This window comes from Vanacampus margaritifer, chromosome 7 (assembly GCF_051991255.1).
Source record: "Vanacampus margaritifer isolate UIUO_Vmar chromosome 7, RoL_Vmar_1.0, whole genome shotgun sequence".
Lineage (NCBI taxonomy): Eukaryota > Metazoa > Chordata > Actinopteri > Syngnathiformes > Syngnathidae > Vanacampus > Vanacampus margaritifer.
Genome location: NC_135438.1, coordinates 17,768,910 through 17,789,520, shown reverse-complemented (window position 1 = coordinate 17,789,520; position 20,611 = coordinate 17,768,910). Strand labels below are relative to the sequence as shown.

Genomic DNA, 20,611 nt, shown 5'->3' with positions numbered 1-20,611 from the left:
GAGTCTGCAGCATGAAATAAATTTGAGAGCAGAGCGTTTTTATTGATTGATTGATATTTAATTCTATTTATATATTTGTGTATTTATGTTTACATCTTTTTTTTTGAATCTCGTTTTTTATTTTTACTTTTATTTAGTTAGGAATATATATTTTTGTTGATTTTATTTCCATTTATATTTATTTTTGATTTATATTTTTTTATTTCAGTTTTTATTTATACATTTGTGGCCCATTAGAGCTTATAGTGCGTGTGCTTCCTCTTTTTTGTAAATGGGTTTGTTCACTTCATTTTGGAAGAAAATATGTACACAAATTGTGCATTTCCTTCACTGTTGCCATATGTCAAAAGCCTTTTTCCATGTTTACAGTTAAAATTTTCGGTCACAACTCAGTATGATTGTTAGTGTAGTGTGTATATTGTGGAACATATTAATTACTCTATGGTGACTTGACTTGTGTGTGCTCTGCGATTGACTGGCTACTGCCTCATAAGTCACAATGTGGCAAATATAAAAAAAATCTTTGGGCAATCCACAGGAGTGTCATTTTGACAAATTGACCAACCCCAACTTTCAAAAATGGCTTGCTTTTTTTGATGATGCAATGTTAATAATAATGGTTGAACAAACATGCCGTTTTGGGGGTCTCCTGAAAAGTGACAATTTTGGAGGTGCAAGGTTTTGGCCCAAACGCCAACGTTATGTTAGATATATAAGATATACTTTATATTATTTTTACACCATGTGATTAGTATTTGCAGATTCTTTATTAACTCAATATGCACTAGAACAAAACAATGGATCAAGCTCCATCATGGCAAAAACTATCTACGCCACACTAAGTGAAACCATTAAGATAGCGTGGCTTGCGGCTAAAAACAGTCTGACACCCTTGCTTTAAATAAATGGCACAATGATCAGGACAACGCCACATACAGTATTATAAAACATACATTAATAGAAAGTATGTTTGGTTAGATTGTTAAAAACATAGTGAGTGCAGTTTTGCTGAGGTGAAAACCATCAAACAAAGTCAGCAAGGAAACAGCCATACAAAAATGTGTTTGATAGTTTTCCTGTGACGAGACGTACCGCCATGTTGGAGGTCAACACATTATTTTGTTCTGGTGCTTATTGTTTGAATAAAGAATCCTCGCAATCTCAACAGCCAACATGGCAGACAAACAAATACTGATCACGTGCTCGAAAACTCCCTATTCTTCCAACTTCAAAATGGGTAAAGTCCAGTTTAAGAACCATCATGTCACGACTAAGAAATTGAAATTGATGTATTTTCATTTTTCTAGTGGACTTTAGAATCACCTCTCCTCCCAATGTTTTACTAACATGCCCTGACATGTAGACCATGTTACATCATGTCGCTTATTGTGACACATTAGCATGTAGTGCAGCGTGCAGAAGCACTCGAAACGGCTGCGAGACACTTCCAATGGCACCAATGGTGAGGAATTATGTTTGTCATTTGAAACAGAAATACAGCCTGACCTACTTTTCTGTTAAAAAAAAAAAATAAAAAAAAAAAAAAAAAAAAAAAAAAATAGTGTCAGCTTAACTTGTACCTCAAAGCCACACATTACTGGCAGGACAATAGTATGTAAATTCAAACGACACACTTTAAAATGTCACTGGTGAGCAGTAAGTTTGCTCTAAAACAAAGTTGTTTATTAAGAGAATGGTTGGTACAGTTTTTGACAGTAAATAAAGCCGCCAATGGACAAACGCATGCGGAAAGCTTATAGTACAGCTTTAAATCAGAACGGCGACACAGGCATAAAGAACCGGTAATCTATTTAAAAACACGTCAGGGGACAAGATGTAACAAACGCACAAGTGACTTGTGCTGACAAAACAACATTCCAGTATGAGAGACATTTCAAGATTTTTCTCTTTGCAAGTGGTGTGTCGGGATCCTGTCAAGAACTCGGTGGCCCGGTGAGGCGAGAAAAGCAGCGCATGAGCGTGACTAGTAATTTGTGCCGCTGTTTCCAGGATATGAGGTTTGGGTTTGTCCTGTGTAGGACTGGTACGAGCCATATCCCTGCTGACTGTTCCAATTGGACTGGTTTGACCAACCTGTGGAGTGAGATCAAATGAGCACATTGGAACAAAAACGGTCAAATGGTAAAGGGACAGCTTTTTATATAGCTTTTTTTTAATATATTTTTTTATCTACACCATGTGGTGTCCAAAGCGCTTCGCAAAGCCTCACATTCACACCAGTGGTCGGCTGCTGCCATGCAGAGCGCGGCCAGGTCCACTGGGAGCAAAGTGTCTTGCTCAAAGACATTTGGACATGGTCACCAGGGGGTGAGGATCGAACCCACAACCTCACGGATGGGAGACAACCACTACCACTGAGAAAGGTATTCAAAGATGGCAGCCTTATTATTACTCACCATAATTATTATACACTTGGCTCCCCACAGCTGTGCTGGGGTAAGCAGTGCTGTACATGGAGTAGTTGCTTCCCTGTGTGGAAACTTCTGTGTGGCCTTGAGTAAGCATCTTCTTCTTTTCATCACCGTAGCCGTAACTGTAGGGACTCTGTTGGTCAACAGGTGGCGGCATCGACTTGTAACTTGTTGCTGTGCTTGTGGTGGTGCTGGAAACGGGTGGGGAGGAGAAAGTGGTGGCGCTGGTCTCTGGGTAAAATGTGCCGTAGCCGGTGCTGCCTCCTGGGCTGCCAGAACCGACAGTGCCAGTGCCTTTGGTGGGAGCTGCGGTTCCGGTTCCGGTTTCATTGTTGCCGTACAATTTATCTGGAAGAAAAGAACATGCAACGGCGTTTCAAATACAAGTCTACCTTGACTTACGAGCGGCACAACAGTTTTTAACAGTTACGAGCTGTTGCTTAGTCCATTTTTTTTGCTGCGAATTACAAGCGAGATTCAGATACAGTGGTGCCTTGAGATACGAGTGACCCTACTTTATTAAAGATTTTACACTCAATACAAGTTCACTGAGACTAAACATAAAACTTAACACTTATCTTTAAAGGGAGGCTTAAACTCATCAAGCCATTTTAAACAATAAAAAGTGAATATTTTGTCTATAATTCATGTGATAACCATTATTTTTCATGAATGATGAATACCTTTAAAAACTAATTTTGCCACTTGTCGATTAAAGATGACATCACCTGTGCTGAGGAAACAGGTAACGACCAATCATGGCTCAGTTTGCTGAACAAACCCACAAAACAGGTGAGCCGTAACTGGTCGTTAACTAATTCCTCAGCACAGTTGATGTCATCTTCAGTTATCACATTAACTCTGGACAAAATATTCTTTTTACTGCTGAAAATGGCTCAATCAGTCAAGTATCCCTTTAAGCAAAACAAAGTTGAGCCTTTATTTCTTTACAATATCTTTTTTAATTACTTTACAATACAATGCTGGTTTTCTTTATTTAAAACACACACACACACACACACACACACCACAAAATCTGTGTTTTTGGGGGAACTGAACTTTACTATACCGTACAATTGAGTTACAAGCTTGGTCATGGAACTAATTAGACTCCTAAGTCAAGGCACTGGTGTAGACAAAGACTCTCTATCAATATAGCATTATGGTGAAGTGGGTTCTCAGCTTTCAAACATATACTGTATACAGACCAAGTGATAAAAAGGAATCCAAACATTCTTAATTAAGTCTTCCGTTAGCATGGTAGTAAAACACACCTGGTTCCTTTTGTTAACAGTTGCTCATTTAAAGTGTAACTCACCGCCCAACCAGACTCTTGCTGTACCCCTCACTAATATTTGAAAACCGTGCTCAATTGGGGTGTTGCCTGGAGCAGAGGTCCCCAACCCTGGTCCTCAGGGACCGGTATCCAGCCTGTTTTCCATGCCTCCCACAGCCAACACAGGTGGAGATCGTTATCCGCCTTCTCCAGAGATTGCTGATTAGCTGATGATATGAATCACCTGTGTTGGCTGTGGGAGGCATGGAAAACAGGCTGGATACCGGTCCCTGAGGACCAGGGTTGGGGACCTCTGGCCTGGAGGACCGTTGGGCTTGCAAGAGGGGGAGAGGGTTGGGCGTGGTCTGGCTTTGATTGACAGCAGCAGTGAAAGCTACGATTGAATTAATTTCTATGCTACGGCAAGCTATGCTAAATAAACTAACCAAATGCCATGCTAATAAAGCACTAATCTGAAAATCGATAAAGATGCTTGCTAAACGCTACAATTCCAACTCCACTGACAACTACAAGTACAAGTACAAGCATGACCATGTTTTTGTAAATGCATACCTTTTGATACACACTTTTGTATTGGCAGGTGGTCATAATGACATGACAGGTCTGCACACATCGCAAATGCGGTTCTGTCTTTCGATATAGTACACACAGTCCACTCCCACCCACTTTCATCACGACGAGAGAACAACAGCATGCTCTTAAAAAAGTACGTGAGTAAACTTTTCCTTTAGTCTAGGGTGGTTAGCTTTCCACTTAAATGAATACAAACGGAGTGTGAAAACCACACACCACATTGAACAAGACACGGCAACAACAATGGAGGCGAACGGGTGTCTACGAGTTTCCTTGTCGTCTATCTGGTCACATTAACTCATTTACCGCCAATAAAAATTGATGTCTTTGGAACCCTCACGTTTGCAGGTCAAAGCTCCGCAGCACTACCCACTGAGCCACAGTGGACTTACAAAAATTGACGTCTTTAGCCGTCAATGGCAGTGAATGAGTTAAAGAGACAATTGTTTTTCAGCACGACACGTGGTCTGTGAAAAAGGCAGAGGCATTGTTTCATATCATCACCCGCTTAAAATAATTGCCTAAGTCATTTATTTTTTTTTGCAAATTTTTTGGGGCGTAAATCATCTCCTCATGATGCAAATGGTTAATTTTTTTGTGTTTCCTAAAAAAATAACAGGCAATTATTTTAAGAAGGCGTCGATATATTAAAGCATCTAAAGCTCAGCCACAGGGTAAGTTATTAACATTAACATTAGCATTGCACATACAATATCGGCATGTTAAAACTTGGAGCCCTGACTACATTGTAATACCCGGTTTTGTGTCATAACCCGAGACAACACATGCACACATACGGTGACATCTTTCACAAAGACAGCCATGTATACTTCAACAAGACAATAGAAGAGAATTGCTATGTGCAATCACCTTGTACTGAATGAAGCACATTACACATTGTTATGACACTTGACGACGTCACATATTGTAATGTTGCAATACATGGCAAACTTGTTCAGTTATTTGTTTTGTTACATTTGACATAGCATCACAATTAACTGATTTGCAGAGCACTGGTATAAGAATGTTACCTTCGGTGGTACAAAATACAAAAATGAGGGAAGACGGATGGGAGATACTCACGATAGCCTTTAGCGGCGTTGCTCTCATAACTGTAGTTGGCTTTTAAAATGAAGGGAACATTTTCACCATCAGTCACTTCACTTATCAGCTGTGAAAAGTATTTGAAAAGGGAGAGGGTAAAATTCCTTACTCTTGTTGTACACTGGTGCCGAAGAAAAGCCTCTGCCTCTGCCTCTCCCTCGACCTCTGCCATGGCTCCAGTTAGGAGTTACGGAATCTGACGGGATCCCACGAATAATACCGAAGCCGGGGATGTGCTGTTGAAAACAAAACCATCGATGATTCGACAGATTCACACACAATTTGCTTTTGCAGGTCACATAAAATGCTGTAAGCCTCGGGTTTGAGAATGGAATGAACATAAATGGTTCAGTAACATGTAGGCAGCCAGTCAATTTAACAGTAGTCTTCCGTATCCTCTGAGTAGAATGACTAATATTACTGCTGTACTGTTGATCTTAGAGAAGAGTGAAAAAGCTAATTTTAATTAGCTTTGCTACTGCAAAGAGGCAAGGATTGCTAGAGCTCCAGTAGGATTCCTAACAACACCTCAATGAACAGAATATCCATCCATCTTACACTGCCCCCAAGTGGCTACGAACACCAGAAGTTCTATTTAATGACATAATTACTACTCAATGTTCTTATGAAGTACAATAAAAAAGGAGAAATACATATTACAATTTTTATTTTGTTTCGAGGGAAGGCTGGAACAGATTATCTCCAAAGGGAAATCCAATTTCTACTCGGCTCTCGTGTGTCGGTTGCATCTTACCATGTCAGTGTAAGTGAGCTTCTTTGTTCTCTTGGGCATGAGAGGCGTTTCTGGGAACAACTTCTCCAGAGCGGCGAGAGCAGCATAGGCCTTTGCCTCTTTCTTGTTCGAGCCCCTCCCTTTGAACTTTTGTCCATCAACTTCCACCTGGAAGATAGGGACAGGTGTGATGGCCCATGGTTCATTCTTTGGAGCATCAACGTGGGTTGTGTGCGACTGTGAGATGCCGGCAGATCACCTCCATGACGAAGCACTTCTCATGAGAGCCGCCCGTCTCGTCAGACAGTTCATACTTGAGACTGCGTCTTTTCTCGTTTAGCTCCATGACAGGGTTCTTCCCATTCTTGGTCAAGATAGGACCTTGAGCACTCTGCTTATAACAGATCAAAAAGCATAGAAAACGTCTTTAGCCCAAGTCGCTTTGTGTCATTTTTGTGAAGAGATATTTTGAAAAGAGTACTGAATAGACAGAGCTCCAACATACATCTTCTGATGCGGTGGAAGCACTTGTAGAAGTTACTTCTTGGCCATCCTCAGCTTTAGCCTCGGACTTGGAATCTGAGCCTGTTGGAAGACCAAGATCTTGCAGGACCTATGAAATACAAACGAGTTAAAACAATTTAGCTTCTGAGAGCTGCTTTTACATTCTTTAAGTTAAAAGAAACTTGCCTTGGTGGCTACATTAAGCTTGGCCACTCGTTTCGAGGGCCCAGTGGACTCATAGGTTTTTCCATTTACATCTACAGCCATGGCGAATACTGGCTCGTGGACTGGACCTGTCTGAGAGGTGAGGCAGTACTCCAGGCCTGGCCGGTACTGGTTCAGACGCATCACTGCATTCATCGTCAAATCATCTGTCACTAGAGGAAATGCTTGGTCAATAGCTTACATACCAAAAAATGAATCATGCTTTGTTTTTCTTTTCTTTTTTATTGAACACTTCAAGTACTGTAAGAAGAATGTCTTATGTTTTTGTTTTGTTTAAAGGAACCCCCGACGACTGTCACGACAAGTTTGCTCTATATTATTTATTTGGTTGTATAACTATGAGATTCATTTTTCAAAAATCATTTCCAGTTTAAGACATTTTGTAGAAACTTTATTTGGGGCGTACGCCGCCTTGGTTATTAACGTTGCAACGCATTGAGTGCGTAGTGACATAGAATGGCGGCTCACTCTCTGCCGAGCAATGTGAAAACGCTTAGCAAGAAAGCAATGAAAGTCTCCGAAGTGTTCCTAAAGGGACGATCAAAACTCTTGAATGCTAGATGAGAGCATGGTGTGGAGGAGGGTGACTCTCCCAAATGCATTTTTTTTTAGGAACGCTACGGAGGCTTAACTTGCTTTCTTTAAAGGTGTTTCACATTGCTCGGCAGAGAGCCTGCCGGCATGCTACGTCACTACGCACTCAATGCGTTGCGACGTAAATAACAATGGCGTCCAAATAATGTTTCTACAAAATGTATTAAATTGGAAAGTATTTTTGAAAAATGAATCTCATAGTTATGTTAGTAGCAACCAAATAAATATAGAGCAAACTTGTCATGACAGTCGGGGTTCCTTTTAAGAGTGCATGGACAGTGGGTCATAGATTACATGACTTCCGAGGAAACCGCTTCTGGAATTTGAGAAACTTCCTCTGTTTGCTATTTAATGAGGACACATCTTTTCCTTTTGCCATTTCGGTGTAGGGTCTCTTAACCGGTGGAGAGGGTTTGACCTGGTCTGCATGGTCTGTATTGAATAGAACACACAATGAAATACATTGAGCACACATTTAAAATAAGAGATACAATTGTGAACTGATATAAAACACAGCAAAATACCTGGGAAAATGTTTGCGCTGGCTCCTAGCACTTTCCATGGCTTGCCAGGTTTTGCTTCAATCCCCAAAACTTTGTACATCATCCCAAAAGCACACAGTCTTAATGCCAACTATAGATAGAAAACAATAAATTACATGAATTATGGATGTGCGAAACACATCAAATTGAAGATTGGTAGACCACTACTTAATACAGCCCAAACTATGATCTCTCTCATTATGAAGAAATTGAGTGCAATTTAATTAGAGCTGTCAAACAATTAAATTATTTAATCAGATTAATCACATTTTAGAATTTTGATTAATCACGATTTATCGCTTAATTAAAAAGGCTTTTTGATCAACATTTTTTGCCCGCCAAATTTGAAGAGCACCGGTTATGTGTTAATTCCTTCGACGTTATGAGGACGTCTGCAACATTTTTTGATCCACTGCACATTCATCTTCCTCTTTTTCCAATCAGTTAATTGCTTGCATAATTTAAAATGGAGAAAAAAATGACCCCAAAATTTTGATATGAACAAATATTCTGAATGTCATACGCAAACATTTATTAAATGCTTATGTAGTTATGTTTATTGCTCAAACACAACCTGTGCTACCTTTTACATAGCCATCTGTTGTCAAGCTAAATTATACTCTGTGGTCCAAATTAATAGTGTGATAAATCTGCGTTAATCCAAGATGAATGTGATCATTTTCTGTGATTAACTAATTGGTTAACGCTTTAACTTTGACAGAAAATGTAAAAAAAATATTCACAAAACATAAAAAAAAAAACCTCTTCTGATCGCTGTAGTAATTGGCAACGGTATGAAATTGGTACTCGGAATAATGAAAAAACTTCTTCATTGATTTCTAGTAAATAATTCTGACAATTAACTTCATCCAGTGAAAGATTTCATCATAATTTGATGTGTAGTATGTAAAGGTCTACCATATCCAGCTATCAGGTCAGAATGAAAAAAAAAAAAAAAAAGTATTTCGGTGACCCTTCAAATGAGACACTGAGCTGTGTGGTCGGGCCGAATTTTAGCTCACTGGAAGTGCTCTGCGCTCCCAAACCAGAGACATGGTTGCGGTGTGTGTTCAATCCCGGAGATTGATGGACACAGCTGGTTATACATACACGCTGCCAATGCTCAGCCCATTCAACGGTCCCTTTAAGCTATTACTGTTCCATTTGACAAGGTCTTTATAGCTTTGGATCATTTGGTCAGGTTTTGACCTTTAAAAGCTCAGAAAATTAAGAGAACCAATCATTTTTACAAGATCAGATGCAGATCACAAGAGCGGATATAAACTGACCGCGATAGGCAAACTCCCTTTACCTGAGCACTCTGAGTTGTGTCTTCACGCTGTTGCAGGGTAAGACTTCCAAGGAGATCAACGGGTTCCTTCTCACAAGGATCTTTAATTCCAGGGCCATCTTCATCGTCAGACAAATGTAAAGCGAAATTAGCAATATCATAGCCAACTTCATTTTAGTGATGTCACTAGGAAACATTCAAGGCTCACCAGCCAAGAGGATTCCAGAGGCAAGGCACTCAAGAACTCTGCGGAAAGCCTCGCCTGGGCCCAGAGGCCTCTCAGATGTACTGATGGCCTTCTCTGCAAGCAATTCAAGAGGCTGTGCAGAAAGACAGCACAGGACCACAATGCAAACACTCAAAAACAAAGACCAGCCCCCATGCTTCAAACTTAAGCGCAACTTTAAAACTGGATTTGGCTAGCTGGTCTGGTATTGGTAAACATTTTGAAATTTGGTTCTTAAACACAAGTCCACCAGGTAAAGCAGTAGTTACATTTTAATACAATATGCAGTGTATTATCAAAAGCTGCAAAGTGCCCTGAAATACTGAATAAACATAAGATTTTGAGCACCATTTCTTTGCAGAGCCAGCCGCAGTGGTACAGAATGCTAACAGTTGTGTTACAATGAAATGTAATTAAAGGAAAAATACTACATGATCTTTGCAGAATTCAACAACACTGAAGAGATTTAGAGCATGAATGGCCTTTTGAATTGGTAAATACTTCTGCAAGCCATTGTATTATATAGTCAAGATGTGTGCTTACCCATCCTGAGAGTGGTGCCCAGGTGGGGACACGGATACACAAATCCCTCAAAACCCGGATCACAACAACGGCAGACTTGAGGTTATTGACTTTGGCCTGGAGACACAAAAACGATAGTTGAGTTAAAGCTGCAGCATTTCTATTCTTTTACTCATTTCTTCCAAAGACCAAGAGAAAAACACAGAGAGGTGAGAAAATCACTGTCAAATGAACGACTGGTAAGGTTAAGATGCGCTGACAGTTGTGATCAAAAAGGAACAGCTAGGTGTGTAATTTGGTATGATGGAGAACATCATTTCTCATAACTTGAACTAGTCAAAGCGACACTTTAAAGATGATCGACTACAACAACTGACACTCAAAATGTTTGTTTTTCTCCTTAAGGAGAGAAAATCAAAAGCATTCAAAGATACAGTTGAACGTTGCGTACAAATAATGACGTGAATGCAAACCTGGAACCACTTGGCGTGGCGGAGAGATGCCAAGGAACTTAGGCATTTCTGTCTGTCCAGAACGTCCGGCAGATCGTCTGTTTGCGATTCTATTGACGAGGTGGAATAAGAAGAAAAGGTACAGTTTGACCAAGGGGGTTGATTCTGTCTTGCAGCTTAGGGAGCAGCAGCCTTCCACAAACCCAGAGCAGCAAGGAGAGGAGGTCTAATAGCCTTAAGAATATTTTGGAGTGAAATTGTCACTTTTCATAACATTGCCGTTGTAATTATGCCATCCTGGCATGTTTTTGCTCGCGTGTAGCAGACGATGTTTCCAATGCAAACTTGCTTAAGACCTCCTTCCCTTCGCACAGTGGCTCAGGTGGGCTGCTTTCCCCCCATCCTGAGACAGCATGTCCAGTTGGTCAAAGGTCCAGTCGTCCTAAAAAAAAAAACTTGACAAACTACAAGTCAATCAGTGGTAAAGCACAAGCAAAACCTCCACGTCTGCTCTACTCTGCAGCAAAACTGATGGCAGGGCAAATTTTGGACACTTCCTGGTCTTTGTTTAGTAAACACAGTGGCTCAATTACTACACTAGTATGGTAAAAACTAACAAAGAACAAAGAACCATCAGGTAGTGCAACGGCCACAGAAGTCTGTGAGGAATGCTCAAATGGCTATTACCTCCAGTAAAAATAAAAAAAAAGTTTCTTTGTTGAACTATCAATACACGGTAACAGACTATGTACATCACTGGAAATCCATCATTTCTTTATGATGTACCATGAAAGAAAACACACACTCACCCACCAATACAATATGATGTGCAAGAGTTTTCATGTCTTATGTAAAATATTCTATTTGTGACCGGCTCTGGCAAAAGGGTACTCATGTGTCAAAGAATACAAATTGAGATATTCATATATGGTATTTGAATTCTGCACTTCATTCCTTTTATAGTCATTTATCATATAATACATGGACATACCTCAACATTTGACAAAGTTACAGCAACAGCAAGTTTAATGTTTACAGGTTGAAATCCCTCGTTTTGAGAAAAACGGGTTTAGTTTTGGTACTTTCATCTTTCAAATGTCCATAGCAACCAGTACCTTAGGAAAAAGAAAACCTGAAATTTTCAGGACCTCTCAGTGGAAAGTCCTTTCCAATCACAGGATCCAAGATTTGAACCCTTTAAACGTTTAGGAAGTTTGACCTCTCAACAGATGAAATCAGCCTCAACTTTGAAGATCACATTAAGCTTACAATTAATTTTCTGAGGAATCAGCCAAAGTTTGGTCCTTGTGGTATTTTCTTGCTTAAATGAGGTCATATTATCGCAGCAGGAAATTTGATTTAATAATTTTGTGTGAATTAAAAGATTATTTGCAATTTGGTGTAGTCTGTGACAAGTTAATGGATGATATGTTTCAAATGCATTTGGTCACATAAATAAATTAAAATGATTTGATGGTTAAGCAACAGGTTTTTTTCCCGAACATACTACATAGGAGCACAACATGATACATACTGGATTTACAAGTCACTCCAGATATGCGCTACGTGCATTTTTGGGTGGGAAGACTCGCTTCATGTTTATTTTTCATCTAATTTTATAGTTCATATTTTATTTTAATTTCATCCCACTTAAAAGAGCATAGAATGAAATTTTGTGGTGATATTCTGCGACTGTGACGCGTCGAAGTGTGTCATCTTTCATAGATGTGATGACATTGAGGAGTGATCAAAACATTTCATTATTTAGTAAATTTACAATAAATTGGCCTACATTATCACATACAAGGCATTTCACAACTTTTACACTTTTCCGACTCGCTGTTGCATCACTCTGGAGAGCTGCAGCATGGCTGCTTACGTCGAATTTCTCCGTGTCTCCCCGGTGAAAAGCGCTTTATTTACTTTGAAGGGATTACATCACGGTATTTGAAGCCCTTCCACAGTTAACTATAGGCATATAATGATTAAATCTTACCTTTGACACCATGGCAATGTAATTTTTTATGAAATATTAGGTGTTTTGCTGGTTAATTTTCTAACACGGAAGTAAAACCCCTGGTTCAGTAAAACCCTGCCTCTCCCCGTGTGGTTGCCGCCAGCCGGCTGCAGCCTGCTGCGTTTGGCCACGCAAGCCATCAATTCTTTAATAAATATTTCAAACAAAACGGCTCCTTGCCACAAGAAATCGTGGAGGAGGAGGGGAGGAGTGGGAAGAAGAGAGAGGAAAGAAGGAGGAGGAAAAAATTCCCCAAACTTGACCGGGTACCTGCTACCTGACCTGATCGCGCTAACCACTACACGATTCGTTCAGTTAGATTCCACAGCGCAAAGGTTTTACTTGTAGTTTACACAAGTGTCAGCCAGAACCTTTTCGGAGATTCTTAGACGGCCAATTGTCATTGCACTTTGGCATTGGAAATGTGAAGGATAATTGATTGCTTTGAATTCATTTGGACAGAATGTTTACTGATGAAGGCTTTTTTTGTCACTATCCCATGGAGGTCTCAGAGAAAGTGGGCGTGCGTTTAAGTTCACAGGGACGGTGCAGGGGTGGTTCCGCACCTAATGACATCAAACTGTGACAACTCGTTTTCTCAGGTTGGGAGGGGCTAGTGCTTGGAGAGCAGATTGACCTGGAATTTCTCATAGAATGGAAGAAAACACCACTTTGATGATGTTTTTGGTGAGGAATTAGCATCTTAACATGGCTAAAAGCTCCAAAAAGTTGATTTTTCATGTTGCGGTCCCTTTAAAGTAGAAACAGATTCATCAAAGAAAGAGATTACGGAATTGAAGGTTGTCGATTTGGATTACAAGCCTTCGCCACGGTGTTTACCGATGACAGTGTTGTGCCAAATGGCATTCGCTACTACTATGCAACATAGGATCCGTGTTTTGGCCAGTTATGTCGTGCGTCTTCTGTTTACTTTTGTGCTGATGGTGTATTTTGACTTTTATTGGTAGCTATGTCCATTTATAGAAATCATTTGTGAAGTGACGTTTGAGGCGAGGAGTTCATGATTATTCGAGGCAAGTTTCCGAGATGGGTTGCTAGCTAAAGTCGGCTAAAAAACATGTTGGTTAACGATGCACTTGTCCTAATAATTGCGTATTTTCATACACTTCTACTACAATTTTAACTTTTGTGCTGCTGGGAAATGAAAATAAGAGACCTCAAGGAGGCTATTTTTGGAGAAATCTCAAAATCGCCATTTTTGCTTAAATGATCTAATTTTGTAATTTACGCAAAACCAATCTCTGCGACATGCAGACTCTTTTGCCGGAGCAGGTCACATATATCGTATATTTTTCATTTATTTTAAAGCTACAGCATTTGTTTACATCGGAAAAGGAGAGAAACCATTCAATTTCTAGCGACCTAAGAAATGGCTGAAATTTGTCCTTGTATAATAAGCTTTATTTTTATTTATTTATCTCGGTTTTTTTGCAGCTGGTTGCCAATTTCTAATGTTCATGGCTACATTTGTGTTCGTACATGTACATTTGCATTTACACTCAAGCAAAACAGGATTTCCTGGGCTGAGATAGCATAGCAGGCCTCATGGGGTGCCAAAGAGGGAAGAGAAAAAGCCCCGCCCCCTTCCGAGTCCTTTGGGTGTGGTTCGCGAAAGGTCAACTGATCAGGGTCAGCCTGGGCTGTAGGTAAACCACCATATTGAAGCATCAGCAGTGCAAAATATTACTGCTATTGTGTGGTGGCTGTGGCTCAGGGTGTGGAGACGGTCGTTCAGTAACCAGAAGGTTGGCTGTTCGATCCCCGCTCTCCCCAAGTCTTGTGACGTTGTGTCCTTGGGCAAGACACTTCACACACATTGCCAAGGCGCGAATGTTTAGTGGTGGTCGGAGGGGCCGTAGGTGCACACTGGCAGCCACGCTTCCATCAGCCTGCCCCAGGGCAGCAGTAGGTACTTAAGTAGCTTGCCATCACCACAGTGTGAAAGTGTGAGTGCATGAATAGTGTATCCATTCCATTGTAAAGCATCTTGGAGTATCTAGAAAAACGCTCTAAAAATCTGATGCATTATTATTATTATTGCTCCTAATTTATAACTTCATTTACAGTTCACAGTGTAGCTGTTTGGTAAATTCTACCAGTACTAGAAAGTCTCCTTGCGTGAGGCTTCAGCCAACGCTTTAAGACCGATACAAATATGTCACTTTAACTTTAAACTTCAAAAATAAAGGTCATGCTTCACATTGCTTATGCTCTACACCAAGACTCCAAAGGTTCCAATTTTGGTGATCAGGTTTGCTGCAGTGAGCGCAGATGCACATCAGCAGATTAAGGACATACAGAGCGCGCTGGGAAGACTTCAATTGAGCATTAAGATTTTTTTCCCTTTTTTTTTTTTTTTAAATAAAGAACTGAGTCATTGTCAACATGAATAACGTGAAATATTGACATCTTAGAAGGTATTTTAATTACTACGTCAGTGGAACAGTCCAGGATGTGTGCACAACCATTTTGACCTGTGTTAGAGAACATCTCAAGTGTACACTCACGCCCTTCTTGAGCCTCCACCCTGATTTGAGGAGATGTGAGATGGAGGGTGAGAGTTAGAGCCAACGCCTTGGTGCTTTCCACTAAGATGGCTGCATCCTTTGGACAAGGGCTCACTTTGTACAACTCAGCTGACTCAATCTGTTGCAAAGAGGAACAACACTTTAGGGCAAGATATGGTCAACTTAAATGATAGAGGTTTGTGCCCGCAATTTTGATCAGCGCTACTAGGGGTTCACATAACAACCATGCATTTCCTAACTAGAACGTCTGCCATCTAATGGAATGGCGATATTACAACTTAAAATACATCAATGCTGTTGCAGTTATACCTCTAACTGGGCCCGTAGACTCTCAGCCACCTGGATAAGCATTGTGGTGGTTGGCTTGTTAAGACAAAGCAGCACCAGTTCCAAGTTCAGGTCTCCTTTGAGCAAAAGTCCTTTGGCGAGGAGGCCTACCCTCATGATGCCATGCATTACACGTTTTTGTGCATTGACACTTTCAACAAAAGAAAAAGGGGTGGGGTGCAAAAGCAGAATTGAGCAGAGGAATAATGCTACCATGTGTACCAATTGGAAATATAGTATTGTGGTAACTTACCTTTTGGACTCTTTCGTTCCTTTATTTGGGGCGTCCATTTTCTCAGATATAGTCTTTAATGCACACTCCACATGAGACACAATTGTCTGCACTGCCTCTAGCTCCTCTGCAGAGGGGTATATTTCAGAGTGTTTGGCCATCACACGCCGATCGTTTGGCCCTGAGTGCATCTGGTTGTGCGCACTGACCTTTTTTGGGTTGCATGGAGAGAATAAAAAAATCAACTTTTTGTGGAACACAAATCAATTATTATCCATCATCAATCCATTAGTCCCTTTTCTTAACCACTTATTGCGGTTCCAGTCACTTGGGAAGCTGCAGCCAATCCCAACAGACGAGGCAAAAAATCCCATGTCAAACAATCACTAGTACTGCTGTGATTCACATAAGACAGTGGTGTCAAAGTTCGGTCCTCGAGGGCTTGAGTCCTGCATGTTTTAGAGGTTTCCCCATGTTCAACACAGCTGATTCGTATTTAAGCTCATCAGCAAGCTGTGCAGGAGCCTGATAATTATCCTGATCACTGAATCATTTGCGTTGGAGTTGAGAAACCTCGAGAACATGCAGGACTCAGGCCCTCAAGGACCAGATCGGAGGGCATGTGACATAACGGATCATTTGTCAGTTTGGGATAGGCTCCAGCTTCCCCAAATGGGAAAAGGGTTTAAGAATATAGATGGACAATCTATTGTGTGAAATGTGGCAATGGTCCACCATTCCATCTAATGAACAATGTTAGGCTGGCTATATTTATTCTTCTAAAACACGCAATGTCTACAAAAAATTGGGAAGAGTGGAATATTAGAGCAAACATTTAGGTAGAGGACACCAAAACAATTCAGATGCACAAGGTTACGAACTACCAGAAGGATAACATCCTTCAATCATTATGGAGATTGCCATTTTTGAGGAAGCAGAATGAATATGTAAAGTCGAGATTTGGGTCATTAAGTCTTTGAAGGGACAAGTAAAATAGGAACCTTATATTGACTATCATCAACTGACTCCATTGTAGAAATGTAGTCGTGGTAATTCCTCAGCTCTTCCTCGTAGCACCGGCAGTCATACCAGTAACGCAGTTCTTCATATCTGCAAGATGTAGATGACAAATCTAGTAAAAACAACAGTCTGCACTAGGGATGCAAGATAATGCTATTTTCAACCTATACCGATAATTTAGAAAGTGCTGATGTCGATAACGGATAAGTAAGCCGATAATTGTTTGCAAAACTAACTTGAATACAAATATACTTTCAAGTCCTATTATAAGTCTAATGTGTACAAATACAGTGAAACATTGTGTAACACACCATGAAGCTGAATTTTATTGATATCACTGTTTCAAAGAAAACCAGTAACTCATTTTGAGTTTGCCAAAACAAAATAGTCGTCATGTAAAAATGCAACAAAAAACTGCGAAGGTAACATTTTGGGGGTTTTCAGTAGTTAGGCGAGATGAATAAAAACAATTTGTCTTTTGGGTTTTCTTTATATTTGAAGCTTCAAATATACATAAGCCTTACAGAGCAGAATAAAAGAAGTAATGTGAGAGTGTGCGCAGTAATTTATCATGGGAAGATTTTTATGTAGCCTGGCTAGGTTTTGGGAGAATAAAGGGAAGGTCAGCTAGACAGGAAAGCAAGCGGTCTGTTCAGGCACGCTTATCAGTCAAGGTGACTTTGATATTGCTTCATGTACAAGAACCATTGGTAAAGAAAATACAGACGTCCACAATACAGTATAAACTTATGTTAATACGTGTTAAATAGTTACTTTCCATAACAGAACAGTAAAGAAAGCCCACACTGGCGACTGCCAGGTTGCCATGATGCATCTTCTGTGAACACGAGGTCACGCAAGTTAGAGGGTTAGGACCAACGTGGTATGTCTATTATTATTATCGGTGGATTTCTTTATTATCTGCTTTTTCTGTATGACGTCAAATTGGTCAATAATTGCCCAGAATTATTGACCACCAATATTATTGTGCGTCCCTAGGTCTGCACACATTTTGTAGAGATGAGCTTTGCAAGCAGTACACAGTCAATATCTTATGCGCCATTCGAGGAAGATGGGAAGTTGGAGTTTTTCTCCCTCTAACAAGGAAAAGTGCACTGGAACGGCACTCAAACTGGAAAGTTCAAGTCAAGATGTCTGAGAGAAAAAAGCGTCATTTATAATCCGCCTTCCAACCTTCCTGGAATGCAGCATGAGCAATGTCACTGTCCTGGGTCATTCCATACCAACCCCCCAAAAATGTAAATACATAAAAATCTGAAAATTTTAATCAAGCGGCTTTTTAATGAAACTTGCTGTACTTGTTGATTGTGATATGCAACCCTAAATCTCAATTTGTAGATCAATGTAAGTGAGTTTGAAAACGTATATCTCAGGAACTACTACTGGGCAGTGGGCAGCGGTGTAGTTCAGGGTATAGGCGGGTATATGGAGTATACCCACTTCTTTTTCAGTCAGTATTGAGTGTACCCACTACCCCGAAAGTGCGAGATCATGAGTTTCAATTCCCACTCTATACTTTTTTTTTTAAAACTATTTCTTGACAACAGCCTATATGTTTTGAGGGTTATGGTTAGGCTGGTAATGCCGATAACAGCCTATGCTCCAACGGTTATGGTTGGGGTTAGTCGGGTAATGCAGGGTAACAGCCTATCTTTGGTTGCAAAACCAAATGAAAACTTCGTGAAAAGACACAGAAGGTGGAGATGCAAGGCAAGAGCCAGGCCCAGTGCATGCCTCCACGTGGCGATAATCTAATAAGAGCTGTTCACTGCAAAATAGCGCAAGCAGGAGAGTTGCCCGTTACAGCAAAATATCCACTTTCTAACTCATTTTATTCTAAAAAAATAAATGTTTATTATTATATTATTACATTTTAGGGCTGTCACTATTGATTATTTTTTTGAATCAACAATTTTATCGATTATTCCATTGATTAATCGGATAAAATGCAAAACCATGTTTTCCCTAAGTACTGTTTAACAAATTATTGTTCCTTTAGTATTTTTTTGTGATTAAAACCAACAAAACATCAATTCAGCAATATCAATGAGACGAGTTGATGTTGTACTCATCGACCTTTTTGAAACAAATTCAGTCACTGGTTCGGTAAATTTTTGCAAATGTCTTATTTTGAAAGATAATCAGTCTACTCTGATGAAGGACTACATAAATCAGAGAATAATTTCTGTTGAGAGACTGAAATTGGAGGATTTGGACAATTTGGATTTAAACAATGGCTCTAAATGATTACTCGATTAGTAAAACAGTTGTAGATTAATTTGATAATCTATTACTCGATTAAAATTGACAGCTCTATTAAACTTATAATATAAAATTAAGCAGTTTAAAAAATGGAGGGATGGATCAATTATGTTTTGCCTTCTCCATGGCGGTCGCCAATGTAGAGACGTACGTCACACTGAAGTGAACCAACTCGGTTAAGTTGCGATAGATATTTTTTCTCCGACTTCGCAATATGGACCTCCCAATTTGAGTAGCGTTCCAGTGGACTCTATTTTCCTGGTCGGAAGTTGGAAGTTCAGACTTCTTACTTTCCTGGAATGTAGCACGACCGTAGAGGTGAGGTCGTGCGTTTGCTTGCATTGATGACACTCCACAAGCGCAACATTATATCATCGTGTTCTTTTCCAGGAAGAAAAAGAAAAACACGAAAACAAAACATATTTTTAAGGGTACCTGTCAAATTCGTGCGGCAGTAACCGGAGGCCTTGTTGGATGAGGTTGTCCCAGTGCAGAAGCTCATCATAAGCCTGGTGTTCGTCCCATCTGACCGCCATGGTATCACGTCTCATAGATCCAAGCTACCGCCTGTGTTTGGAAACTCTTCCTCCTTTAAACCAAAGGCAGTAGTTGTTCGGTACTAGTATAACCGTCGTGTAAATCAAAACATCGATGGCCCCAAAAGTGTTTGTTTAAAAGCATACTTCAAATAGTTCGAAACTAGCTAGGCTAGCGTTTGTAGCACTGGCGTTGGTAGTTAGCTGGCTAATTGTGATCACGGCTATCGTGGTCAAGTTGCTCTGAAATAAAGCAATTTCTTATTATTATATCATGAACGCATTTCTAGAATAATTGTTACTTGGTGTGGGTGTAAACGGCTTACCTTCACAACAAAAGAAAAACGGGTTTATTATGTCGACCTTTCTGACTGAAACGTCGCTACCTTTTTGTCGTTAGCAATTGATGACGAGTCGCCTACATTTGACGTCACCAACCTGCGCGCTTGTCTAAAACAGTCTAAAGCGAGAGATTGCAATTTTTACGATCATGTCAATAACATTGCCGCCATCAACATTATCACTTGACACATTCAGAGCAAGTAACCAGTGAATGCCTCTGACCAAATTACCGGAAGAGATTACAAAATCAGGCAGATAGCATCCTGTGGCTGTTAAATTCCAACTGAGCGTCTCTTTTTTGTCTTAACACCTTTGGTTGCGTCTCCGCCATTTGGCGACCTGTTGTGATTTTCATACATTTATTATAGCGGGAGCAAGCAGCTTTCTATTTAAGATCATATACAGACAAGTTAACATCTTAAGTAATCAACGCGTGGCTTCAAATTGGCCCTACAACAACAATAAAACGAACATTTATATGGTAGTAAGGGATGTCCTAACAGCACGTTTGACGTTTTTGACAAAACAAACGAAGACACGTTATCTTATAGTTTTGATCTAAAATTTTAGAGTTGGTGAATCGTATGAATTATACTCTTCATCATTGCTTAATGCTACAATATTTTTTTGCAGCGCAGAAAGCACAAGAAACTGCATGAAGAAGACTATAGCGCCAGCGCCCTCTTATGATCGTTCGTTTATACACAGAATGTATCCGGTTTAACCTCGGTCCTAACCTCTTGAATAACCATTAATGCACTGCCTCCCAGATATTTGTAAAAAGCACAATTCAACTAAAACAGGATGAAA

At 40.1% G+C, this 20,611-nt stretch overlaps 1 protein-coding gene across 2 annotated transcripts; it reads right to left on the bottom strand.

The window, feature by feature from the left end:
* Positions 1–1,643: 1,643 nt before the first annotated feature.
* LOC144054958 (spermatid perinuclear RNA-binding protein-like) lies at positions 1,644–19,976 on the bottom strand. 2 transcript variants are annotated; one of them, XM_077570423.1, is made up of 20 exons: positions 19,786–19,976; positions 19,359–19,512; positions 16,622–16,730; positions 15,642–15,829; positions 15,371–15,539; positions 15,041–15,179; positions 10,517–10,605; positions 10,065–10,160; positions 9,504–9,615; positions 9,317–9,414; positions 7,987–8,095; positions 7,757–7,894; positions 6,830–7,020; positions 6,645–6,752; positions 6,399–6,530; positions 6,161–6,307; positions 5,516–5,642; positions 5,386–5,424; positions 2,418–2,780; positions 1,644–2,094 (listed from the first exon to the last, which is right to left on the bottom strand). In XM_077570423.1, the coding sequence occupies exons 2-20, from the start codon at positions 19,472–19,474 to the stop codon at positions 1,985–1,987; spliced, it is 2,580 nt and encodes an 859-aa protein (XP_077426549.1). In that variant the 5' UTR covers positions 19,475–19,512; positions 19,786–19,976; the 3' UTR covers positions 1,644–1,984. The 2 variants fall into 2 exon arrangements, with proteins under 2 accessions (XP_077426549.1, XP_077426550.1); XM_077570424.1 differs by lacking the exon at positions 5,386–5,424 and having other exon boundaries at positions 19,786–19,974.
* Between the last annotated feature and the right edge of the window lie 635 nt (positions 19,977–20,611).